The sequence below is a fragment of the Equus przewalskii genome, chromosome 15 (assembly GCF_037783145.1).
Source record: "Equus przewalskii isolate Varuska chromosome 15, EquPr2, whole genome shotgun sequence".
In the NCBI taxonomy this organism is placed as follows: Eukaryota; Metazoa; Chordata; class Mammalia; order Perissodactyla; family Equidae; genus Equus; species Equus przewalskii.
Window position 1 is genome coordinate 18,548,031 of NC_091845.1, and position 24,587 is coordinate 18,572,617.

Consider the following 24,587-nt stretch of genomic DNA (forward strand, 5'->3'; position numbering starts at 1 on the left):
AGGTTGGAGTCAATTTCATTTTTTCAGTTTGGGTTTTCTAGTCCTGCTTGGAGAAAAGGCCGTCTCTTGCCCATCAGTGCCCGTTTCCCTGGGGGGTGGGGGCTGTTTCTTCCCTTTCTGTTCTGGTCCATTAGTTCTTCCTTCTCCAATATTACACTAATAGTGTCTGTGGATCATGCTGCAGTTATGCAGTAATTTTTGGCCCTTGGTAGAGCAGGTCCCTCCCTGTGCCGCCTTCTTCTTGCCTGTCCTTGGCACTCCGTTTATCCATGGACATGTAATGTTCAGCTTGTCGAGGTGACGTATTGGTAGTGTTCTTATTCTCAAAGTGGGTACTGGTTTCACAAGTATTCTTTGTAGCATTCAGTATTTAATAAAATAAAATATGAAGAAGAGACCCATGAAGAAATATATTAAAAGCATCTCCCTTCCCCAAATTCTGAAGGAAAGTAAATCAGAAATAGTAATGAGGGTGAGGAAGGGGTTGGTTGGCTATAAAGATCTTTAAAAAGTATAAAGTACTGCTTTTCTTTTTTTAACATCATTTAAATCATTCTTCATCTGTAAAAGAATTCTCTCAAACCATAACATTTGTTGTAACAGAAGAGGAGGCATCTGTAAGACTACAGTTAGAACTAGTGTCTTTATGAACACGTTTCCTAACAGTTTGCATGTTTGCGTGTTTCTATATAAAGAAGTCTTAAGCAAAAATTTTGTCTTTTTTTGTGAACAATGCATAAACCAAATAATGCAAATGCTTACTATTCACAGCATTAAACCAATGAAAACAGAGTTAACTTGTCAGACATCTGGGAAAATAACAGTTTCCTCCCAGTGTGTTAAGCAGTTCACCCTAGCCCAAACACATTCCTGTTTTGGCATACATGACAATTAATTATTCCTCTCCCCCGCCCAAAAGTGCCAGTGGTTGTGGCACATAGCATTAGAAGTGACATGCATTTTAATAAAAGAAAACTCTAAAGGATATGAACCAATTTTCCTTTAGCAAGCAGCTGTTTTCTATTTGGGAAGTCTGAAAAACCTGGAGAGAAATTACTAGCCTGCTTAATAATATTTCAGTTGGCACTGGGAGATGAAAAGCAGTGGATATTTCTCCCCAGAATCACAATGGCATTGTACATCTGGGCTTCTGTCCCTTTTTATCTAGTGATGAAATGCCTGGCATGAATAACTTGTCCTGACATACTCTGCATGTTAGATACCAGCGACATACCAGTATGTCGCGCTTACCTACATATAGCGATGTGTTCCCGTTTGGAATAATTCGTTAACGAGGGGTGCCGAGGCTCCCTGGGCCTGGCATCTTCTCCTTTTTAGTTGTCTCTCTGGAAACTTTGTAAATCAAAGATTTGTAGTATAGGGCTAGGTATCTGGAAACTTCCCAGGAATTAAATTTTGAGTTGTTTAACATGTCTAATCTCTCTCCCCCCAATTAAGTTTCCGCTCACGTTCCTCCATGGAGTGGAACCTGGGAGCAAGTGGCTGTTCCCCAAAGAGTCAAGGGAGGGAGGCACCCACCGCGAGAATCAGTGTGAAGAGTTAGCGCATCTTTTTCTGAGTTAGCCGTGAAGTTTCAGAATCAGCTCTACTCCATATCCAGCCACAGTTAAGAAATGTCCAGAGAAAGGAGGAAAAAATTATATTATATATCCTGGAATTAACAGTGAAAGCCCCGGATTAATATGCTCCAATGATTTGGGGTTTTATGCTCATCATTAATAACAATGATAAATAACTTAGAATTATTTGCCGTGCACATGGTTTATATACATGTGTTATATACGGAATCTCGTGTAATTCTCACACAACCTCGTAAAGTCCAGATACTGTTGTTATTTCCATTTTACAGATGAGACAACTGAGGGTTAGTCAGAGAAAGTTGACAGACTTGCCTGGGATCACACAGCTGGCAGGAGGCAGAGCCAGGATCCTGGCACAGCACTGTGTGACTCAAGCACAGACCTGGCCGCAGGCAGGTGCCCTCACTCGTTCCTTCAGCATACACTTAGGGGCCCTCCGGTGTTCCTGGCGTCACGCTGAGTATGTGGCAGTGCAATGGAAGGCAAAGGCCCTGCCCTTTGAGCCTTCGATTCTGGGGTGGGGGGAAGTCAGAAATTAAGTCTTACCCTAATGAGCATATAATTACAGTGTGAGGTAAGTCTCCAAAGGAATGTGGATGCACTGGAAAAGCATTGTAGAAAGACCTGGCCAGGAACCCGTGTTCCATTTTCTCCTCGGTAAAGTGGAGGTGGTTCCACAGCTTTAGTGGTGGAACCCTGTATCGGTGTGATACCTCACTCAAGTGGAAGTTCATCTTACCATTTCATTAAAGCAGGAGAGGGATTCCATTTGTAGGTTATCCCAGTTGAGTGTCACCTGCTGGTTGTCTGAAGGGCAGCATTTATTGAGTGCCTGCTGGCTTCTCTGGGCCCCCTGCCGAGGGATAGACAGAAGACAGCCCTGTGCTTACAGCGTTCGCGGCCTAGTTGAGAAGATGAGTCAGAGACCCTTTTTCACTCAGAGTCTGACTTACGAAAGAGGGAGACTTGGGTTCTTCTCATGGCTCCGCCATTGAGTAGCTTTGTGCTGTGGGAAGTTCTCTGAGCCTCTCTGAGCCTTAGACTCTTTCTCTGAAGCACAGTGATACAAGCCCCTCTCCCTGCGGTCTTGGGAGTGTCCAAGTGAGCCCTGCTATGTGTGTGAGTTCACGTACCTGGAAGCTGTTTGGCACAGTGATGGCACGGAATGCTTTATATACTGTCAAATGAGCTGATCAGAGCCATAAGGATCAAGGGAGAAAGCCAGCATTTCTAGAGGAGGTGGGGGCAGCCAGGCCTCCAAAACTGGGTTAAAGAGAGTCATCATTATAGGTCAAAGGTCTCTGGGGAGATGGGTGAAGTGATGGGAGTAGATCCAGAAAGGCCATCTCATGTGGACATCATTGGGTACCATCGTTGCTAAGTCTTTTCTTATAAAGGAGCAGTGGATAACAGGGCTTTCAAGAGAAGCACGTAAGGCCAAGGCTTCCTAAAAATAATATGCAAAGGAGGAAATATGCAGTATTTTTGGAGGAAATGCTCAGCTTTATTTATTCAACGTTATGTATTGAACACCTACAGTGTGCCAAGTAGGGACAGCTACTGGCCATGCTGCAGTGGTCACAAAACCAACAGGGTGGTAACATCCAGAGATGGAGAGACAACGCCAAGTTATCACACAGGAAAATGCACCAGTGACCAGCCCTGTGGGTGGGCACTCCAGCACTAGGGGGCACGTCGAATGGGGGTTAGGACCCAATTCTGGTGGCCAGCCTGGGCTTCCCCACCATCTGACCATGGAGCAGTGGTGGTAGCCAGGCCGGAGCTTGAGGGCAGAAAGAGTCCTGGGTTTCTAGGAAAAGTGTTTCATTAATACTGCTTCCATGTGCGTATGTCTCATGTGCTCTCTCGTCTCCAGAGAGGGCTTTGTTTCCAGGGTGCTGTCCCACATCTGCCACATACTTGTTGAGCTGCAGCGGATGAAAACACTTCCGAAAGTATAAAAGTGTTGTGTAGATGGTGGTATGACTCTACGATGTATATTTAAAAGAAGAAAATTTGGGGAGGGCACTAAAAATGTTAACCATAATCTCCTCCAAACTAAAAACCTAACGAAGGGGCTGAGGGAATTTATGTTTTCCAATTATAAATTTTTTAAAACATTTGTTAAGAGTTAAGCATTCATATAAATAAAAAGCAACCTATCTTATGCCCGGAGAGAGTTTGTATGCAAAGCCTAGGATAGCATTAGGACAAGTGTATGGTCAGAAATTTCCTCTGGACACACACAGTGGATGTTACCACTGCAAAACCCCTTTTTTTCAATGAGCTCATCTGTGAGGCAGGATGAAATGAGGTCAAAGAGAAGCTTTGAGAGCTCCAGATTCTTGGTTTCTGACTCAACTAAGAAAAGGCTTAAAGGAAAAATCCCTGACCCAAACAAGAGCAGGGGAAAAAGTCTTACTGCTGCCTAAAGCAACTGAAAACCGCTTTGCCCCCATGGCTGCCCTCTGCCCCCGTGGCTGCCCTCTCCCGTACCGTGGAATGGGGATCCAGATTCTTGCCGCCAGCACTCTCATTTCTTTTTCTCAGACCTTCACAGCGTCTTGCTGAAACATAGCTGTAAGTGCATTTCCACCCAGCCGGGCACGCTTGTTAACTATCCTGGAGCCTCAGAACTATAAATATCACCCCAGTCATCTCCCTCTCCCCTCTGATAACTTTACTCTTTAAAAAATTTGTTACATTCTTTTTCCGGCTTTAAGTTTGACATAATCAAAATCATGTACACATATTTCTCTCCCTCTCTCTCTGGAAAACCCCTCCATTTTCTTATATTCTAATTGTATTATCAAGTGTTTTGTTTGGTTCATTAATTCCTTCCCAGATGATTTGCTCCTAGTCGGTTTCTAGCAAATTCTCCCTGTGTCTAATAAATCATCTTAGAAAATGCTGCAGATTCTTCTCGGTCCTAGGGACTGGAGTCCATATGCTAATTCCTAGGCCCCTGCAAACAGTCTTATTCTCCTTTCTCTCACAAAAGCAACCCTGTTAGCTTCATCATTAAAACTAACAATTTGACAGCATAGGAGAGGTTTCAGAATTGTGCTTTGGCCAACCTCTCGGTGGAGTAGTCCATGGTTCACTCCGCTGGAAGGTACTCAAGGCTATTTTGTCATCTAAACAGAGTTTCTCCAGGTGGCCACAGGCAAGCTGTCCATCTCCTCTCTGTCCCCTGCTGGACCCGAGAGTCAGGGGATGTCTGAAGGACCCGCTACTCTGAGGTGATGCTTCCATGTAACCAAAACTGAGCGCAAGAAAATAAGTCAGGAAGTTTTAACAGAGTGTCTGTAGGACGTGAAAGGATTTGGGGACCTAGTTCTTGCTCCCAGGATGTGACAGAATTGTCAGAGCAGGGGACTGTGGAATTGTGTCTAGAAAGGCTGTGAGTTCATACATTCCACAGTCATCTTTAATTTGATTTTTTATTTCTGTTCAGTTCAACCAACTTATCACAAGCCTCATATCTGCTAGGTGTTCTGTGCAGCTAAAATATGTAATTATTCTGCCATTCTTATTGCCCAGAATTTAATCACCAAAAAAGCGAAGATCAATTATTATAATGTGGTCATATTTTAAAGTCCTTCGGTGCCTGTGAAGTCAAGAGGCAGAGTCATTTTATTTCCTATTTTAGAGGTGATAAATATCCTAGGATGTCATCATTATTCTTTTTGTGCCATTTATAAATCACATTTATAAATCTTTGAGAAAGAAGTACCAACTTAAGTTTATTTTTGATTCATAAGGGTTCTAAATCTTCCCAATTTCTGTTTCTTCCAACACAGACGTCTCCAGAGTCAGTTATTCCTATGCATTTTCATTGGTTCTTCTTTCACTGCCAACATTTCTAGAATTCTGCATTAATTTCTCAGAGTAACCACTAGGTAATTGCATATGCCAGTGGAGATAACTTTGTATAAATTCCATCTATTGATATAAAATTGTCCCTGGTCTCCGGTTGCAAGAGAGGGTCTCAGCGAACTCTGAATATATGGCAATCCGATAAAGATATATCTGGATTCATTAATGCATGTAAGCACTCCTAAATGGAATATTGGTACATATCATAGATGAAATGTGAGCTGGTAGGATGAAGTGTTTTGTCTTTTAGAAATTTTATTCAAATTTAGAAATATATCTCAACTTAGTAGAAAAAAGGCACATTCTTTTCTCCTCTAACCTAAACTTCCTAAACAAATTGAGGAATGATTAACAATTAAAAGTATAGAATTTGGGGGCTGGCCCTGTGGCCTAATGGTTAAGTTTGGTGCACTCTGCTTTGGTAGCCCAGGTTCGTGGGTTCAGATCCTGGGTGTGGACCTACACCATGTGTCAGCCATGTTGTGGCAGCAACTCACATATAAAATGGGGGAATATTGACACAGATGTTAACTCAGGGCTAATCTTCCTCAGCAAAAAAAAAATAGAATTTTGTCAAGGTTCAGGCAACCACAAGGTTAGTGTTTGTGCTTTAATGTTGTCAACCAAATAAACAATGAAATGGTCCCCTTACCCCACCACACACACACACTCCATCACTCTCCAAACTGATTCTATAGAATGAAATATGGAGCCCGTCTCCCCACGGTGACATGCTTAAACAACAAGGGCTGTCCTGCTAACTGCAGACTTCAATTCTGTGATGTTCCTCCTGGGGAGAATTAAGAGGGAAAAGAAGATTAGGAAAATTTTCATAATGAATGCTGCAAATTATCCATCATATGCCACTTTGAACTGTTGATGTCCAATAAAGGTCAAAACTGAAAATCCAGGAATTCTGTAAATGGATATGGTTGGGATTTTTAATACAGTTCTAAAACACCAACAGTGTGGGACAGCTCATGTGAAGAGCAAAGAGTTTTAGGAGCAGGTGGGTGGAGCTTCCCCCATTGAGGCTGGGGAATGTGTGTCCCATTTTGCAGAGAGTTGTTGAAATACAAGACTGAGTGGCTTTTTTAGTCAATTGGCAGAGTAAACCATTCTTCCTCCTATAATCTAACCTCGTTTTAGTTTTGCAGCAAAAGGGTGGAGATGTAGGAATCCAGAGTCTTAGGAAGCCAAATCTCCAGCAGCAAATAGTACTTTAGGTTGGGGCAAGGACAGCAAGTGGTGTCATGGTGCCCTCTCCGTCCACAGGTACTTGTCAGGGAAGCCACCAAGAAAGAACAGTGACTTAGGATCCTGACCATTACAGGGAGCAATCTAGTAGCAGAATGGCAAAAATTCTCAAGAAGCCTAGGACCTGCCTCCATCTTTGTTCAAGTTTTTGGAATTTCCTACTTTCATTTGTTTTGCCTTGATATTCACACCTCAGCAAGTATTTTAGCTTAGGGGATGCTGTATTTGGAGATAAGAAGCCAAGTTACAGCTCCCCACCCTGCTGTTTAAGGCCTTCGTATCCCTGAGGCCAGTCACTTACCCTCTCGAGTCTCAGCTTCCTGTGAAAATGGGAATAACTCAAATGGTGATGGGGAGGACGCCCTCCTCAGTATCTCCTTTCTCTGCTTGGGCCACTTCAGATGCCTCCTTCCTAATCTTTTCCAGTCATTCTTCACAGAGCAGCCAGCTGCCATGATCATGTTTCTAAGATGCAAACCTGAACATGTATCTTCTTGGTCTTGTCAATTCTCCACCTCCCTCTTAAATCATCTCAAAATCAAAGTCCTATCTGTGGCCTCTGAGAGTCAACGTGGTCTGCACCTGCCCACGCCTCCAGTCTCATCATGTAACAGTCTCTATTCCACCTATTCGGACTCTCATGTGCACCAGATTTCCTCCAGCCCCAGGACCTTGGTGCATGCTGCTCCCTCTGTCTGAAATACTTTCTCCTCTCTTCCTCTCCTGGTAAATCCTGTCTTTTCTTCTGATTTGTGCTCAACATCTCTTCCTCAGGGGAGACCCCTCTTTGCAACATTTGCCCCCCTGCCCCTGCCAGGTTCTCTTTCCTTCCCTCAGTTATGGGATTGTTAGCATCTGTCTCCTTTACTGGACTATGAACTCCTTGAGGGCAGTCCCCATTTCTGGTTTTGCTCACCAGTGCACCGGCAGCCCCAGGCAGAGTACTGGGCGCATAGTCATTCTCAATGTTTATAAGACCAATAATAAGCACATGAATGAGCGATAGAATGTAAAATACCTAAGCATAGTACATGGCACACAGAAAATACTCAGAAGGGTTAGACATCATTATTCATTCAAGACGCGAAAGACAGGATGCCTACCATCAAGTAGCTTTGGCCTTTGAATAATATTTTGAATTTTTCCCTGGTGTGGAACTTTAAAACATGCTATTTAGGAAATTAGAAGTACTTGAGAAGATATATCCTAATTTATTTAGAAAGTTGGTTATTGACAAGCCAACTAATGATTGCTATTACGTGAAAACAAAAGGAAAATGAGCCTATTCTCTCAACATTCAGCGGTAGCTTTATTTTCATACTGGCACCAGGCCTTTTTCAACTGATTTTTTTTTTTTTCAATCACTAGGACCACAGTTTAAAATTTATAGCATTTTCTTCAAGGATCCCGTCACAGTCATTTTGATGGAAGTTTTACTAAATGGGCCATAAATTACCAGATGAACTAGTTGGCAGTGCAGGAACCAAAATTAATATTCATCTAAGCGATATACATCATAATTTTGTTTCTTTGGGTAGAAAATGAAAAAGGAAAAAAGAAAGATTCCAAACCACTGTTGAGGTCACACTAGAAGTTGGAGGAACAAATCCGTAAGAGCTGGGAATTCTGTTTAAAGTCAATCAACTTTAGCTTTGAGTTTTCCTGGCATTCATTGGTTTGTTACCTGACCTTCGTGTTGTTTAAAGATAGTTAGGAAATTTCATAAGCTTATCAAGAGGGGCCGATAAAGTACAGGCCAGTAAGGCCAACAGGCATTTTTCAAATTTACTTTCTTGTCCCAGCTCCTCTTTAGGATTCAAGGGCTTCAGAAGTGCTATTTTTTTCCTTACTGCTCAAGAGCTTTCTGTTTTAATAGAAGACTAAGGTTACTTTCACCCTAATTGGACTATTTTAAATGGTTTTCCATCACCAGAGCTTCACCAAAGACCTTAGGACATTTGTGGGACACACGTGCTAAAGTTCGATGAGACAACTTTGTAAGAAAAGAATGGAGAGAAGAAAATAGATTCCCTTCTGCTTTCAGCTTCTCTGCAATTAAGTAGGAAGGGGTGGGTTCGTGAATATCCAAAGTTACTGTTTTCTCCATTTTGCTCGTTAAACATTAACCGTGGTACCATTACCAAGGCGAGTTCCTGGGAAGGTCAGTTGGCCTAGCCAGCTTGGTTCAGAGGCCGAGCTCGCCCATTCCCACCAAGGCACTTAGAGCAAGAGTCTTCCCTTGGTGAGGATCTTTATTCTTCTCACCATGAGGAGCATCCTGTTCCTCATCTGGGGCCCGCCTCTCCCTCTTGCTGATGACAACTCACTTTCTTTCTCTCCACCCCACCATCTTGAGATCACTGTATTCACCTGTTAACACCGGACCTTCCTTGCTATAGGGCTGAGGTCAGATAACAGTGCTCCGGCTGTGCTGCCCAGTGGTTAGAGGGTCAGAGCAGGCAGCTGAGGTTGGGCAGACATGGTTCAAATCCCATCTCAACTGCTTATGAGTGGCTCACTGTGTACGAAGCTGCTTAGCTCCTCGGGCTTTCATTATCCTCATCTGTAAAAGCAGAAGTAATACCACTGACTTCCCACTGACCTTATTATTGTGAAGATGGCATGGAATCATGCAGGTGAAGCACAGAGCAAACACCGGGACCAGGAGTTCAGAGTATTACATGCTTGTGATGGATGCCAGGATCCAGAAAATGCCTCCTTCCCACAGGCATGAGTGTAACCCAGAATCTTTTTTATGGGTGTTCTTACGTGTGTTTCTATTGAAATTTGGCAGCTGGAATTTTTAGGAGCCCACACCTGGGCTGGTGCCTCTTGTGGAAGTGCTGACCAGGAGCCAGACTCCCCTCTAAGATGAGGCACAGGGAGGGGTAGGGAACTTGTCCGAGTTTGTAGGGTTGTAACAACGGCCCACACTGGGCGCTGTGCTAAGTGTTGTCCTTCAATTACACTGTTTATCACAAAAACCCTAGGAGGTAAGTCCTTTAATATCCCCTATTTTCAGGTGAGGTCACTGAGGCACAAAGAAGTAGGGTAGAGTAATTGATACAAAGTCACATATCTGGTAAATGGCAGAGCAAGGATTCAGACCCCCGGGGCGTCTCACCCCAGAGCCTCAGCGATGCTCATTCTCAGCCGTGTCACTGAGCCTTGATTACCATTTTGTCAGTGCCTGGCACATAACGGGTTCCTAATAATTCTTCAAATGCTGAACATAGACAGCTAACATTTATCGAGCACTCACTCTGTACCCTGATTACTTGAACCTTGATTACTTTCTATGCATAACCTAATTAATTCTGATGGAAACCCAATGAGTTGGGTCCTCCCGTTAACCCATTTTACAGATAAGAAAACTGAGGCACCAAGAGGTTAACATGCTCAAGATGACACAACGCATAAGTGAAACAGCCTGGATTTAAACTGAGGCATTCAGACCCTAAAGCTGAAGCTTTCAACCTTAAAGATGGACCCTCATCCCGTGTGGAACTCCTGCTGGTTCTTGCCCATCTTCGTGCAGCATCTGTTAGAATCTTCTCCTGACGTGAAACTTAAATGACTGTGGTGACATATAACATCATTAAACATTCTTTTAAGTTCTGAGTGACAACAATTCTGTCAATGGAAGAATCTTCCTGGATGTCCTTTCTCTGATGATTAGAGACTTGAGAGTAGAAATTTTATTCTAGCCAGCCCTCTAGTCTTGGAGGAAAACAGCTAACAGATTCAAGTTTATATGAGACATTTATGAGACCAATATGAAGTTTATACCAGGGAGATGGAAATGACATCATAAAATGGTTTCCATGGGCTTTGGGTGTGATGCTTACAAAAACCCAAGCACACCTTCTTCCTTCGATTTGTGGCTGTATTTGCTGTTACAGTAGGAGATAATGCCAATATGGATCGTTAAAGGCAATAAAATCAACATGTAGAAAGAAGCACCACTACTTCTGAACCAAGTGTGCATCTCCCAGTTCGCAGTGAGAGCCGCCGTTATCCTGAATGGGATGTCTGCGGATGCTAGACGCTCTCCATGCCTCTCGATTTCATCTGTAAAATGGTGGTAATAGCAGCATCTCCCTCATGTGAAGATTGCACGAGTAAGTGTATGCAGAACGTTTAGAATAAGTCCTAGTCTGGCATAGAGGGAGTGCTGTACCCCTGTGGCGTTATTATGATGGCAGTGTCGGAAACGCCAGCATTTCACTTCCAGTATTCCGGCCGCTCGTTAGAGACAGAGGTGAGCAGTGAAGCACAGAGAAGCTGATACGTTCTTTCTCAGGCTGTTCAGCCTGAAAGTACGCAGGGAAGACACTTTTTAAAACCCTTTCCGAGTAGGGATGAGGTCACTGAGCACCCAGCAGTCCTTCCGTGTGTCTAGGGCTCAAATTCAAGTGTCCGTAGGCCAAGTCGTCATGTGCTCCCACTACACCAGTCTCCTGCCTGGGACAGCCAGAAGTGGGGCCACTGCCACCCCTTCCGACACTTCAGTGTGAGTTAGAAAAAGACACCTCCCCTCCCCGCCTGCCTCTTCTAGGAGGACACGACCTGTAGCCCACCCACACTACTCACCTCCTTGCCTGGACGCCTTGCTCACAGCTCAGCCCACACGACCATAAGCAGTCATCCTGGAGAGCAGAGAGAGAGGACGGAATTGTCCAAGAAAGAGAAGGAAGCTGTTTTGCATTTTCTGATTCTCTGTGAGGTCTATAAATTTGCTATTTCTTGTCTCTTTCTTGTATCTTGGGGAGGCTTTCTGTTTTCACTAGAAGTGGCCCCACCCTGTCATCCACAGTACAGAACCCTGGAGACTCCCAGAGAGTTTAGCTGGAGCTCCCTCGTTCCTTTGCCAACGCTCCACGAGCTTTCCGGTCCTCCTTTTTCCTATTCTTCAAAAAGCAGAGGATACTTTTCTTGATACCATGTGGATCATATTGAGAAATGGTGCAGTATAAATTTAAGATAGAAAATTCTCCTCACTAAATATGTACGTATATAAAAATATATAAAATGTAACACATATATTTTATTCTTGTCTGGAATCTGAAAATTATAAAGTAGACTCACAATCAGGTTTGCGTTAAACTTAGCTACGCATATAATTTCACAAAGCATAAAATGTTGTTTTTGTTTTAAGAGTAAAAAATACCATGAATTGCAAACATATGTGCACAAGAGGGAATGTGGCTGTCTATAAACGAGTGAATAGGTCACTCACTCATACTGATAATGATAAATATTTCGTGTGCTGGCTGCTACACTAAGCTCTGGGTGTACCGTGGTGAACAAAACACACAGTTCTTGCCCTCATGGAGCTTAGGGCCTGGTGAGAAAATACAGTCAATCCACAGAAAAACAAATAACTATGTATACATCAAGAAGCAGCTGTGAGGGGTAAGAACTCATTTGACTTAGTAGCATATCATTGTGTGAATGTTCTCCAACATCACTGAACTCACGTGTAGAAATGGGAAGGCAGCTGCGTGGACCAGAAGAATTGGTCTGGGTTTTCCCAGATGAGTCAGAAGGAATAAGAAAAGGGCAAGTATGGTTGAAGGTGTTTGCAAGAATGTCTTCCAGGGATGGACAGTGATGGACCATGGAATATAATGGACCGTATTTCACTGACTTGGGACCTGAAACCAGTTCCTCCTCCAGAGGAATTAAATATACAACTGGAAAAGACACTGGGATTCTAAAGATGAACTTGGGAGAAGAAAGTAGGGAAATTTAGCTGTAGAAACCTCTTGTTTCCAGGTACTCACCCCTGTAAGATGATGTAAAAATGTGCACGTTAATTTTTGTATGCAAAGTGGTTCAAATATACTATAGTTTAATGGCATTTGAATGCCACCACTTAAAGTGGGATTTGGGGGTGATGACATCGAGGCTTCCAAAAGGAGATAAGCAAGATATTGTTGATTACGGTAGGATTTTTACCTGAGAAGAAAGGATCTTCTAACATTTTAGGACTAAAAATTTTTTTTTTTTAAATCTAAGTACGTACTTGACTTTTAGCCTCTATTTCTTTAGGACGTGTCATCTATTTTATTTTTCCGAGGCTGGTAGCCAGGTATATTCTATATTTAAGGGAAAAAGGAAAGAATTTTAAAATGTGCGATACTTAAGTTAGACACAAAGAAGTCTCCTCTAGCAGCATAATTACCCAGGCTATAAAATCCTCTGTGCGGGGTGCTGAGAATGCAGTAAGGAGGGGATCTTCCAGTTGTAGAAATACCAAGTCTAGGGAAATAACATCAGGACCATGTAGAAATTACCGTGGACAAACACCACTGCATCCCTTAGAAACCAAGTGGGTCCATACAGATTGAAGTGTTGCTTACACAGGAATTGAGATCTGTGTATGTGTAGGCTATTTACACACACCCCTCCCCCCCCCCCACCAGTGAGTGCTTTCCACAGAAGCATTCATTTGAGCACCATTTGTTCATTAAGACTCATATTCCTTTTTAACTGCCGTAATACCTACATTTTAGATAAGTTGGCCTTCCCTTTATCATGCCCCAGAGCAGACTACAAATTTGAAATAAATTAAGACAGACAGGACTTTCCTGAATGAAAAAAGGTTTTTTTTAATCCAACCTAAGTCAGGGCTTGAAGCCTTTTACTTTTCGGTATGTGGTGTATCCTCATCTCTTGCTTCCAGTGAAATCTAAGTTTTAATTAGTTTGAAAACATAGGTGTGATATTTTACAGAATGAAATCACTGCCCCTGTATTTAATTAAATGAACCCTATAAAAGTTGGGTTTTAGCCAGGGGCATAATTTATAGTAGGCTGAATTTAAAATTGCATTAGCACTTTATGCCGGGGTCGTTTGCCCATGTAATAGAAATAGAGGTGATTGCGACCCGCTGATCCTCAGAAACCAAATGTCTTCCCATAAATACTTATTTTCTAATTCAGAGAGAGTATGGAATGTCTTTTCCAAATGTCATATTTTAAAATATTCTGAACTGCTTGCAGTTAAGTTGTAGGGAACTTTGCCAGCTTTCTGGGCTCCTGTCTTGAAAGGAGTCGTCAGTACCTGTAGTTTCATCGATGGTATTTCTAGGTCGACAGTGTAAATCCGGCCTCGTTCTGGGTATGGACTCAGTGCGTGTTCCAGCGTGCACGGTCTCTCAGAGCAGTCTGCCACCTCAGCCAGATCAGATCCCACGCTATACCTCTTGGTAAAATGCGCCCCTAGTGCATTCCATCTGACCATTTCTTAAGTGGCTTGCGCATGCTGTGGCCTCCTTTGCCCCAGGAAATTCTTCCAGTGGTACCCCATCAACCAAGAGGGGAACAATACTTTCTGAATGAATGAAGGACTGAAAGATACACAGATGAGTTGTGAGTGAAATTTACCCCCAAATGGAAAAACCCACCAGCTTTGCGTTTGTTCTCAGGGCCACGGAAAAGACAGTCACGAGCACCTCGCAAAGGGCAGCAGGCATGTTTCCCAGGCTTTAATGGACCCAGGAAGGAATCATTCCACACCCTCAGCATAACTGTCTGTCTTGTCACAGGAAACCTTATGCTAAAGAACCTTTTTAAGGTCCCTTAGTGTCGTGTCATATTTGCAGCAGTGATATTTGCCTTGAGACAAGCTGATTGGATTTTCACCATAATTGCACCTAAGTCCCAGGGGACCAGCCAGAGCCTTAGGTGAATAACTTAAGCATTTAATTTATAATAAAGATAAAGTTTGCAATCAGCATTTCTTGTTCCAAAACATTTCATTTACTTGGTTTTAGAGCTGCATAAACTGTTTTAAAAGCAATCTGCTCAATTGGGCGAGTTAATGATATTTAATTTGACCGGGCCAAACGTCACAGGATGAGCATTCCGTCTGTAATTGCAGCCATCATCATCGCCGTTTTGTGTAATGTGGATGTAATGCTCATCCCGGGAATAGAGGTTGTCATTCTCGGTTGGCTGACGGTGCACCGGAGTCATCACCTCGCTAAGTCCCTCAGTGATGTGATTCTGAGATGACAGTGTAATAAGTGTTATGGGCACAAGGTAATTCAAAACAAATTTGGCTGCAAAAATGGATCGTCTAGGATAGTAAACTCCCGCCTTGTCTCATCGTCTTTTAAGAGAATGTAATGATCCCTAAAATACGTTGTCAAGAGGCTTGTGTGGCAGGAGTCAAGTCCCGTAAAATTTATCTATTGATCCCCCCCCCCCCCCCAGAGAATCCCAGCTCGAGGACTGACAGTATTAACGTGGATGTTGGCAGCCCGGGAACATGAAATGGGCAGGGAGCCTTTCAGTGTACAAATGTCTCTTAAAACTACCTCCCTACGCTGCATTTTGCTTCTTTGATTTACAGATCATCTTCTCCTGGACAAATGTGACTATTCTGGTATAGGCTTGCCATTAGCACTGATACCCTAATAAATTCTTGTTATTTGCATGTTAGGAACTGGAACAGATAATCCCATTAAACTTCATAACAACCTGAAGAGCCATGACACTATAATTACATGTATTTTGCGGATGAGGAAACTGAGACTTAGGGAGAATAGGGAAATCGCCCAAAGCCCACAGGCAGGATTCCAGCCCTGGCCTGAGCCCAAAGTCGCAGTCCCCTCGTACTCCCTCCCTGAGCTTTGAGGAAGGAGGTCACCGGGTTTGTGCACGGGCTTATGTGAACTGTGTTTGATTAACATATACACGTGGCACTGGGCTGCTGAAATGGTTCTCTTGGGCACAGTTGTCAGAAGTGCCTTTCTGTGGGACTCAGCCATAAGCGGGGGTGACGTTCTGGTGTGGGATGAGAGGCCATTTCACAGCTATCCCAAAGTTCCAGGCCTCCTTTGGGTTTGCCACTGCTCTTTCTGCATCTGACGCGGTAGAGATGCTACAGGCGTTGTTGCAGCAACGCCTTTTAGTAATTCCCAAAATGGGACAGATTCACAGAAGTCTTCCTGCTCCCTGGAGTTTTGTGCTCTGAGACACAGGGGAGCTGTCTGCCCCTGAGAGTCCTCTCAGCTCAGACCTATCCAGGAGGCTGCTTTATGTTTCGTTTCCTAGGTACCATTAAAACATCCACCCAGTGGTTCTAGCCTTGGTTTATAAAACCTGCCCAAGTGAAGCAATAGTTGCCATTGCTTTTCTGTGATCTGATTAAGATGCACTCCCAATCAGAAAAGCACTTTTGCTAATCCTTTATATGGACACAAGGATGTTTCTAGGAACTAATCAGAATGCATTCTGATTGTAGTTTTACAACACATCTGTGTGATAGTTACACCGATTGGGATGTTTTGGGCTGCAAGTAGTGAAGACCCAAGTTAAAATGACCTAAAGTGTAAGGAATGTAGCATTAAATATGACAAGAAGTTTGGGGTCAAGAGAGTCAGCTTTCTTAGTTCACTTGCTCAATAGTATCATGAGAGACCCCACTTCTCCCATTTTTCTGCTCCGCATCTGTCAGTATGTTTATTTGGCCTCAGAGACTGGCTCCTAACATGATCCCAAGATATTCCCATGAGTCCAACACATGCACATGACTTGCCCAGAGGCAGAAAAGGGCCATCCCTACCTCGTGTCCTATTTTAAGAATGAACAAAACTTCAGTGCTCCCTAGCATATCCCCATCCTGTCCTGTCAGCCAGAAGTATGTTGCACGCCCCTACCTAAATCCATCACCAGCAGAAGGAGCAAGACCAGATCCACCGGATGGGCTAAAGCCAGTCAAACCCACACCTCCAGTCCCCCCAGAGGGAATGCCCTCTGATCTGGTGGAAAGGAAACAGAATCCAAGCTCTCTCAGTGGAGAGGAAGCAGCAGGAACCGGGAGGGATGCTTGCTGACTGGGCAGCTGGCATTGTCTGCTGTGGTATTTGCAAGACCTATTGTGTGTGTAAAAACTAAAGATTCCTAGGACGGACTCCTTTTTAGCTACAACTAGGAGACTCCTAGAAGGAAATCCCATGTTCATTCCCTTTTGGCAAAAGGCCTGGTATTTATATATAAATAGAGAAGGCACAGATTTGACAGGTCTTGTAGCACCCATTCAAAAGTCTTACTGTCTGAGTTCATTGTGGGCAATTCTAGCTTTGGGACAAGCCATCCCCAGTGACTCCCAAGGGTGGAAGACCAGCGTGGCTAGGTGGCATTGACCACATCTCCTAAGGGTGCTGTCTGTTGCATTAATTTAACCCAGGGACAAATTTACTACCACATTGTAAATTCCTATATTATTTGACTCTTGGTGTCACACATTAATGGAAAATAGGGCTCAGATAGTTCTGCCTCAGCATGAATTTCACAGCACTGCAAGTTGCTTTTTAACCACCCACTCCCACCTTGTTCCCTCCCATCCTAAGCCCTGAGCCTTCTGGGTTCTGAGCGGGAAGAGGTCAAGATGGTCAACTGGTTTGGAAAGCTAGAAAGAATTCCTTTGTGTCCTTTTATTCTTTTCTCAAGGTGGGAAGAGTGAAGACAGTTGTGGTGTTAAACCCCAGTGTTCCCAACCTTCCGGGCTGGAGGATTTAAGAGTTTGGTGGTTCAGCCATTCACTTATTTACTGGTGCACTTGAGTCATTTTGTAGCCCAGAATTCTCACTGTGCCTAAGTCCCTCATGATGTGAGTAAATTACTTAAGTGGATTGAATCCAAAGCATTAATAATCTCCACGGGCTTGATTCATTTGGGGTTCATTACGAGGAAAGAATCCGACCTCTATTTTTCATCCCAACAGTTGTTTACAAGGCGCTCCAACCCAAGAGTTCTTGTCCCTGTAGGACCAGAGTGGAAGGGCTTAGGAAAAATAGAAAAACATCTGCATAATCAGTACTCGAGCTCTGCTTGGACAAAGAGCAACTGAAGTGCTTTCTACCTCATAGGATGGACCTAATGGTCAGTGTGCTTTGAAGTATAAGATACTGAGGGGGGATGTATCTGCCAGACAGGAAAAGGTTCAATGTTTGCTTTAATATTATAAATAAATGCTAAAAACATGCATATTGAAAGAATGGAATATTAATCTAAGAGATTTAAATTCAGGAACTCCTATGTGAAGTGTCATGAATCGGTCAGTGTTGCTCTCCAGAGATTTGAGAAGCTGAGGAACTTATGCTGATATATATTCTGCAGAATATGATTTCTATACCATCATTTTATATTTGACTTAAAAGGCAAACCAACCACTTGGGGAGTAATATTGAAATATTTCAGAGACTGATAACTTTCCTGCCGAGCAGCCATGAGACATTACCAAACTGCCAGAACATTACCTCCTATTCCTTTGCTGGGGGGAGTAGAACGGGGAGAGTGATTTAAATAGTTGGACTTCCATATTGCTTGGAATGACTTCATCTTCTAGAAATAAGGTTCTGGCTTCTATTTCCTTTTGTGTAAGCTCTTCTAAAGATAGTCATGTTGAGTTATTTTTTGATTGTACCATTGGAAAGAATCCTGGATACAGCATCCAAAATTCTGACCCACCACTAACTAGCAAGGTGATCTCATGCAGTTTATTTGAGGCTGGTAGAGGAGGGAGATGAACATGCTTTGGTCCTGCCAACTTCCCAGGACTACGATGAGAGAACTGTTAAGAGGTATCTTCATTTAAGTCATGCGGTAGACAATAGGCACTCAATAAGTACAGGCAGTGGGGGTATAGCAGTAGCAAAGGATTGTACACAGTCAGAAACAACACAGCAATTAAGCTAGCTATTGTTTCCCAAATGTCAGCCAAGATGTCAGCCATTTGAGTTCCTCCTTGATATTTGCCATATCCACCTATGGCCTGTATGATCATTTACTTAATATTTTCAATCAGCTTTTAAAGAAAAGCAAAGGAATACATTTAAAAAGGAAACTTCATATCACTTCCATAAAAGGAAAACTATTGTCACCTGATGCATACTGAAAAAGCACATGCCATTAAAACATAACAATGTAATTAATTTCTAGTTAGCTATTATTGCGTGATAAAGGCTCTGAGCCTGAGGCCGCTCTTTTCTCTCTCAGGCAAGATTAGCATGTGATGAAATTGTGTTAAAGACATTCCAGCCAGGACTTCCCCGCTGTGACATTTATTATTTAATGCCAGATCTGTATACCTCCAAACTCACTCCCGTCCCACCAGGCATTCCTTGGGAAACCTAAAACAGAGAGAATTGAAGTTCTCTGACACCCCCATGTTGTTCTTCCAAAGCTGCTTCTACGGGAAAACAGTCAACCCGTGTATCAGTCTTTCCAGCTTCTGCTGATTATAATCCTCTCCCACCCTAAATGTTTTTCAACAGGTCAACGGTAAAGACTTATCCAGAGCAACTCATGACCAGGCTGTGGAAGCCTTCAAGACAGCCAAAGAGCCCATCGTGGTACAGGTGTTGAGGAGAACGCCGCGGACCAAAATGTTCACGCCTCCGTCAGAGTCACAGCTGGTGGACACAGGAACCCAAACGGACATCACCTTCGAGCACATCATGGCTCTCACTAAGATGTCCTCTCCCACCCCACCCGTCTTGGATCCCTATCTCTTGCCAGAGGAGTAAGTCACGTGATTGTGCGTCACTAGTCCTTCAAGTGTGGTGAAGTGCGATGAAGTTGGTTTTTTCCCTTCCATGTGGTGAAAAAAATTAATGTGTCCTATAATGTTCCTCCAAGTTGCCCATGTTTAACTTTACTGTTTATAGAGGCAATAAATCGAATCCTGCTCAAAACCGCTCCGACATATTAATTACTTTATTATCACCCTGGAGCGGAGTTATTCAAATTATATTCTAAGAACAAAATTACTCACAAATGTCGTGAAGTTGTTTCAGAACAAAATTTAATCACTGCAAATGGTGATGTGAGGGTTTTGTAGTTAGAACGAGAGGGAATGCTGATGGTTCTTTTAAATAGACAACAAAGTAAGTTGGGAATGAAAAGAGAGACCTGGAGGTTGTGCATTCTGCTTTCTTGGGCCTCATTTCAAATCTGGATCCATGTAATAAGCCACACATGCCTCCTATAAGTACTGCATTGACCAATTAAATAACAGCTGTGATCCTCGCACCATATTAATTACTTGACACGTGACTCTCCTCTTACCTGACTTTCTGCCGTGACGTAGAATAGTTCACGTCAGACAAACCTGATGCTCAGACTAATGTCTAGCCATGCAACTTGGGTAATTTATTTTCCTGGGCTTTATTTTTTTCTTTATTAAAATTGGGATAATAATAGTCCCTATCTCATAGGATTGTTGAAGGATTAAATGAAATAACGTATGGAAAGTTCTCAGCATGGCATATGGTAAGCACCCAATAGATGATAGCAGCAGTCGACGTTAATTTAGTGATTGATGTAAAATATTTAGGAAAAAAGTGAAGAGCAAGAAATTTTCTGAGATAGACCCCTGGCTTCAAAGATGTCCAGTTTAATAAAGCTTTTCGAATATGATTTTGCACATCTGTGGGCACCATGTCCACTTCCGCATCTCAGTCTCTCTAGGTGATGTCAGAGGAACTCCCATCTCTGCCCATCTTGCTCCTGGTTCAGATCATTGACTTGATGCATTATTTCAAAGGGGATTGTCACCTCTTCCAGGGAAAACCTCCCTGGAAGCAATACCTGTTGGATTTCTATTAGTAACTCAGGAGCTGGAGTGAGCACACGTGTCCTGTTGGTTCCGTCAAATTCCAGACAGCAGCTTGCCTTTCACTGCATTGTTTTAAGGGTCAGCTGTCATCCGAACCCAGGGCTAATTCCCCAGGCTTGACGAAGTAAATTCGACTGCAGCTGACAGCATGTAGAGGTAGAGGAGGGGGCACCCACTGACGCTCACGCACAGTGTGCAAGGCCGTGTGCAAAGAACTGTTATCCCATTGATTTCTCACGCCCGTCTCTCTTTTATACCGTGAGCAACTGCAGACTCACCAGTTCTACTCAGCTGAAGTTGGCAGCTGGCTTGAAAGGCGGGTCTGTCTCACCTGAACTCCCAGCTCTTAACCAGGATACTCTATAGCATCCCAGTTGATCCTAGGAAACAACTGGCCAGTTCACTGCATACAACCATTCAAACCAGTTATTTGACAGTGTAGACCAAAACTGCCTCTGGTTATTGATGAGGCATTTAAGGCTACTCCTGACTCTCAGATGTAAAACTGTCTTGGTGATGGGCCTTTTAAAAGCCAAACCCCTAATTTCCTCTGAAGTCTAGTTAACATGACATGACTGATCCCCAAGGGGCAAGTTGAGAAATGTCAGAAGAGTCCAGAGGTCAGACTTCCCAAGGTTCTGGCTGCAAGGTCAGAGGACAGCAAGTGCGTGCATTGGGACTGGATGGGGAGCACTAACTTGAAACTTGAAAGCCCAAGCCTGCCATCAGCATCCTCGGTCCTAAAAGCCCTTAAGTGCAGGCAGTATATTTGCCTGATGGGTCCAGAGACTTGAAAGCCCGCCCTCGTTTGAATGACCATTCATGTCTGATCTGTTGTTTCAAATCTAAGTGCCTGGGAGGGAAGACCAGTGCCCATTGATTGCTGCGCTGACCTTTGAGAACGTGAAGCTTTGGGTCCCCAGCCAACAATCAGAGGCTGAAGCTTTCCATCTGCATCTGGCACCTTTCAAAGCTGCTGACCGAGCATGTTATAATTCCCACCGCCTTTGCTCCTAGAGCTTCCATTAATGACGCTTCCAAAGCGGTGGAGGGTTCTGTGAATTGTTTCACATATGTTGTCCTGGAGAAATACAAGCTTCTGGTCTCCTAGCTGGGTGTGTGTGTGTGTGCATGTATGCACACATACACATGTGCATTTTATGCATGTATGTATGTACGTACGTACATTACGCACATGTATGTGCATACTGGGTCGTGATGTCAAGCATGTTGTTGTGGGTACAGTCAAAAAAGTTTGAAAAGACACTGTCCGTGATGATAGCACAGTGGTTTCAGTCCCTGTCTCCTGTCTAGAGACTGAATGAGAAATTAGTCATACTGAATCACATAACTAGTGGGCTAGGGTATGGTCACGGGAAACAACAAAGCCAGCCCCACTCTCACCCTGGATCTTAACTCTTTCTTCCAGAGCAAACAGACTTTAGCGCAAGTGGTGGCAATATTACAATGGAGGGCCTGACTGTGCTGAGCAACACAACCAGAAAGGTGTGAGCTGTGACAGTGCCTGGAACCTGAGAACTGCTGCCATGCCACTGCTGGGACTTAGGATGGGGCGATGAAAACAGATGCTTATAACTGGAAGCAGGGCCTCAAAGAGCTTTCGTCTTTTTTCAGGCATCCCGCAGCCCACGAATACTACGATCCAAACGACTACATCGGAGGCATCCATCAGGAGATGGACAGAGAGGAGCTGGAGCTGGAGGTATGAAGAACGTCCTTGTCTCGTTTTTAGGAGTCATTATTAAGAATAATAAGTTCTCTATAAGCATAAATTTAGTTTATGGATGCTGATGAAATATCCACTTTTAGTGGATTTCTTTCAAAAGAACTGCTTGTAGGCATGCCATTTGAAAGGCACACAGCTTTTCCTTTCTCCCTCCACGCTAGAGCTTAACGATCAGATCCCAGAGCAGAAATTTAGGGTTTTTTCTTTAAATTACTTAAAAGTTAGGGTAGTAAGCCCTGTTCTGAATCTTTGAATTTGCATGGTCTACTCCCGCCAAGCTCTAAAATCCACGCGTTCTTGTAATTAATGTAAGCTTCCTTGCCTTTTTCAGCTCTTTAAGCCATCACCACTTTTTATTCAAAGGCAGATGCGCAAGAACAGGTGGATAATTATTAAAGTGGATGCAAGCCCACACCCAACAAAAAAAGGGCTGCCCGCTGATTCATTTGCTGAAAGTTTTCCAACACTGCTCTTGAAGAAATTCAGCAAATCCATAACTCTCTTTAAGTGTTATTTGAGGCCAAATATAACTCAAGATTCTAGATGCTGTATAATGTCAAATGGCCTCTAAGTTTTAAAATATTCAGAGGATACGAGTTCACAGAGTTCTAGTTCTCATTTTCTTTTTAATAAGAGTAATAGAAAATCAAGAAAAATCAACTTTCAAGATGTATTTATTTCCACTTTTGGGAAAACACTTTCATATTTCAATGTCTTTTCAAAAAGTACAAGAGCATTTTTTGAAAACTGATGTTACAGAATAGGGTAAGAGGGTGCCTTTTAAGAAGATATTCAGTATTAAAGGGTAAAAACTCTTTGGCGCAATCAGGAGGTCAGCCAGGCAAAATCCGATAATGTTTTATTCAACTTCATGGCCAACCATTGTGTAATCTGGGCTGCCCCAGCGATGCTTCTGAGCTTGCTGAGTTGTTAAGTGGCAGTGGGTTCCTGCGCAGTGACAGAGGCAGCAGAAGAGGAGAAAACAGCTGTGTTCCTCGAGCATTCCTTTAAAGTTACCAAGAGTTTTTGTTCTGAAACAGAAGACAAAGATCAATAAAAGTGTGCAAACAATGCCTTCAGTGGCTGCTCACCTGCAGCCAGATGCGGACAGATCAGTGTATTTGGCACTAGAGGCATGATGGACTCAGTGACAGCAACTAAGTTTCTCCATAAATGTGTGTGGTCTAAACTGGAATGGCAATTATTCTAACTCTAAAAACTGCTGTTGACCGCTTCTGCTTGCTGTCAACCGTAGACCAAAGCACTTGCCATCTAGTAATTGCCCCAGGAAATACAGCCTGTGCCTTTCGGAAAATTAGGGATTCTGCCTCTTATTTGCAATATCCCATCTCCCCAACTTTGGGGCTAGTTCGTGAAGCAGCCAGTGACGCCCCCAGGACACTTGTTCTTAAGTTGCTAATTAAGTTGTTCATACATGGTGTTTGCAAAGGGGGTTCCATGATCAATAGATTTGGGAAATGTCAGAATGAACAAAAATAAACAGATTCCTCTTGTAGAGGACTTCTCAGAATCTTGAATACGCTAATTAGCATGGTAAATGCCCTGGGAGTGGGGAATGGATACAGTAGGCAGAATTACCCAAACCTATTTATTTGCTCTATCAGCTTCTCTTTGGCCAAGCACCTGTTAACATTTTCCAGGTCTAGATTTCTCTGGAATACTGCACTGCAAGAAGAAGGACAATTTAATCATCTTTATAGGACAACACTGCTTTCTGATGATTGTTGTAACTGTGACAAAATAGAAGTCTTCAGAACCCTGTTAAATATCTCAGGAGCTAGGCTTATGGGGTAGTGTGTAGACTTTGTAACGCTTTGGTGTTTAGTTAAACTTGACTTTATAGCGGTGGGTCCTTCAGTTCTGTTTTAGTTTCTAACACCTTTGAAAATCTGATGGAAGCTATGGGCTCTCCCTGGAAAAATGTTCCCATCTATAAGAGTTCGCATATGGTTTCCACGGAGTTCCCACAATATCTAATCAGTTTGGCCCACTCTGCCTTACAATTGGTTTGTTATATCTGAATACCACCAGAACCATTGTTTGACGTCTGTTTCCCTTTATTCAACTCACCTCATTTAAAGTAAAGTAAAAAATTTTTAAAGGAAATGCTATATTACTGACTCAGGCAGAAAACCTGCATCATTTGCCATAAACAGAAGGTGGTGTACAATAAGTGCAGTGGACACAAGGCAGTGTTATTAAATCCTGGTGCCCATCGCTGGTGCCTGCTGAGGGCTAGGAGCCTGGGGCCAGTTCTCTCCATTACCTCCTGCTCTCTTTCTCTTTTCTCAGGAGATTGGCTAATATTAAAGAAATGTTAAGACTAGCGCAAACTGAGTCTTTCTCCCTAAGGAAAGGAACTTTTTCTGTGTGAACTAGCTGAGAGCATCTTGCTTTTATAGGAGGAGCTACTCTTAAACAGGTCCCTAGAACCTTGTCATTCAAAGTGT

General features: G+C 43.2%; 1 protein-coding gene across 7 annotated transcripts in view; it reads left to right on the plus strand.

The window, feature by feature from the left end:
* Window positions 1-24,587, plus strand: part of PDZRN3 (PDZ domain containing ring finger 3) — a 234,301-nt gene that overhangs the window by 194,449 nt on the left and 15,265 nt on the right. For all 7 annotated transcript variants that reach the window (XM_070576771.1, XM_070576772.1, XM_070576773.1 and 4 more), the window contains 2 exons: window positions 19,027-19,274; window positions 22,005-22,092. In XM_070576771.1, coding sequence (XP_070432872.1) covers window positions 19,027-19,274; window positions 22,005-22,092 — 336 coding nt within the window. The remainder of the gene's footprint in view (window positions 1-19,026; window positions 19,275-22,004; window positions 22,093-24,587) is intronic.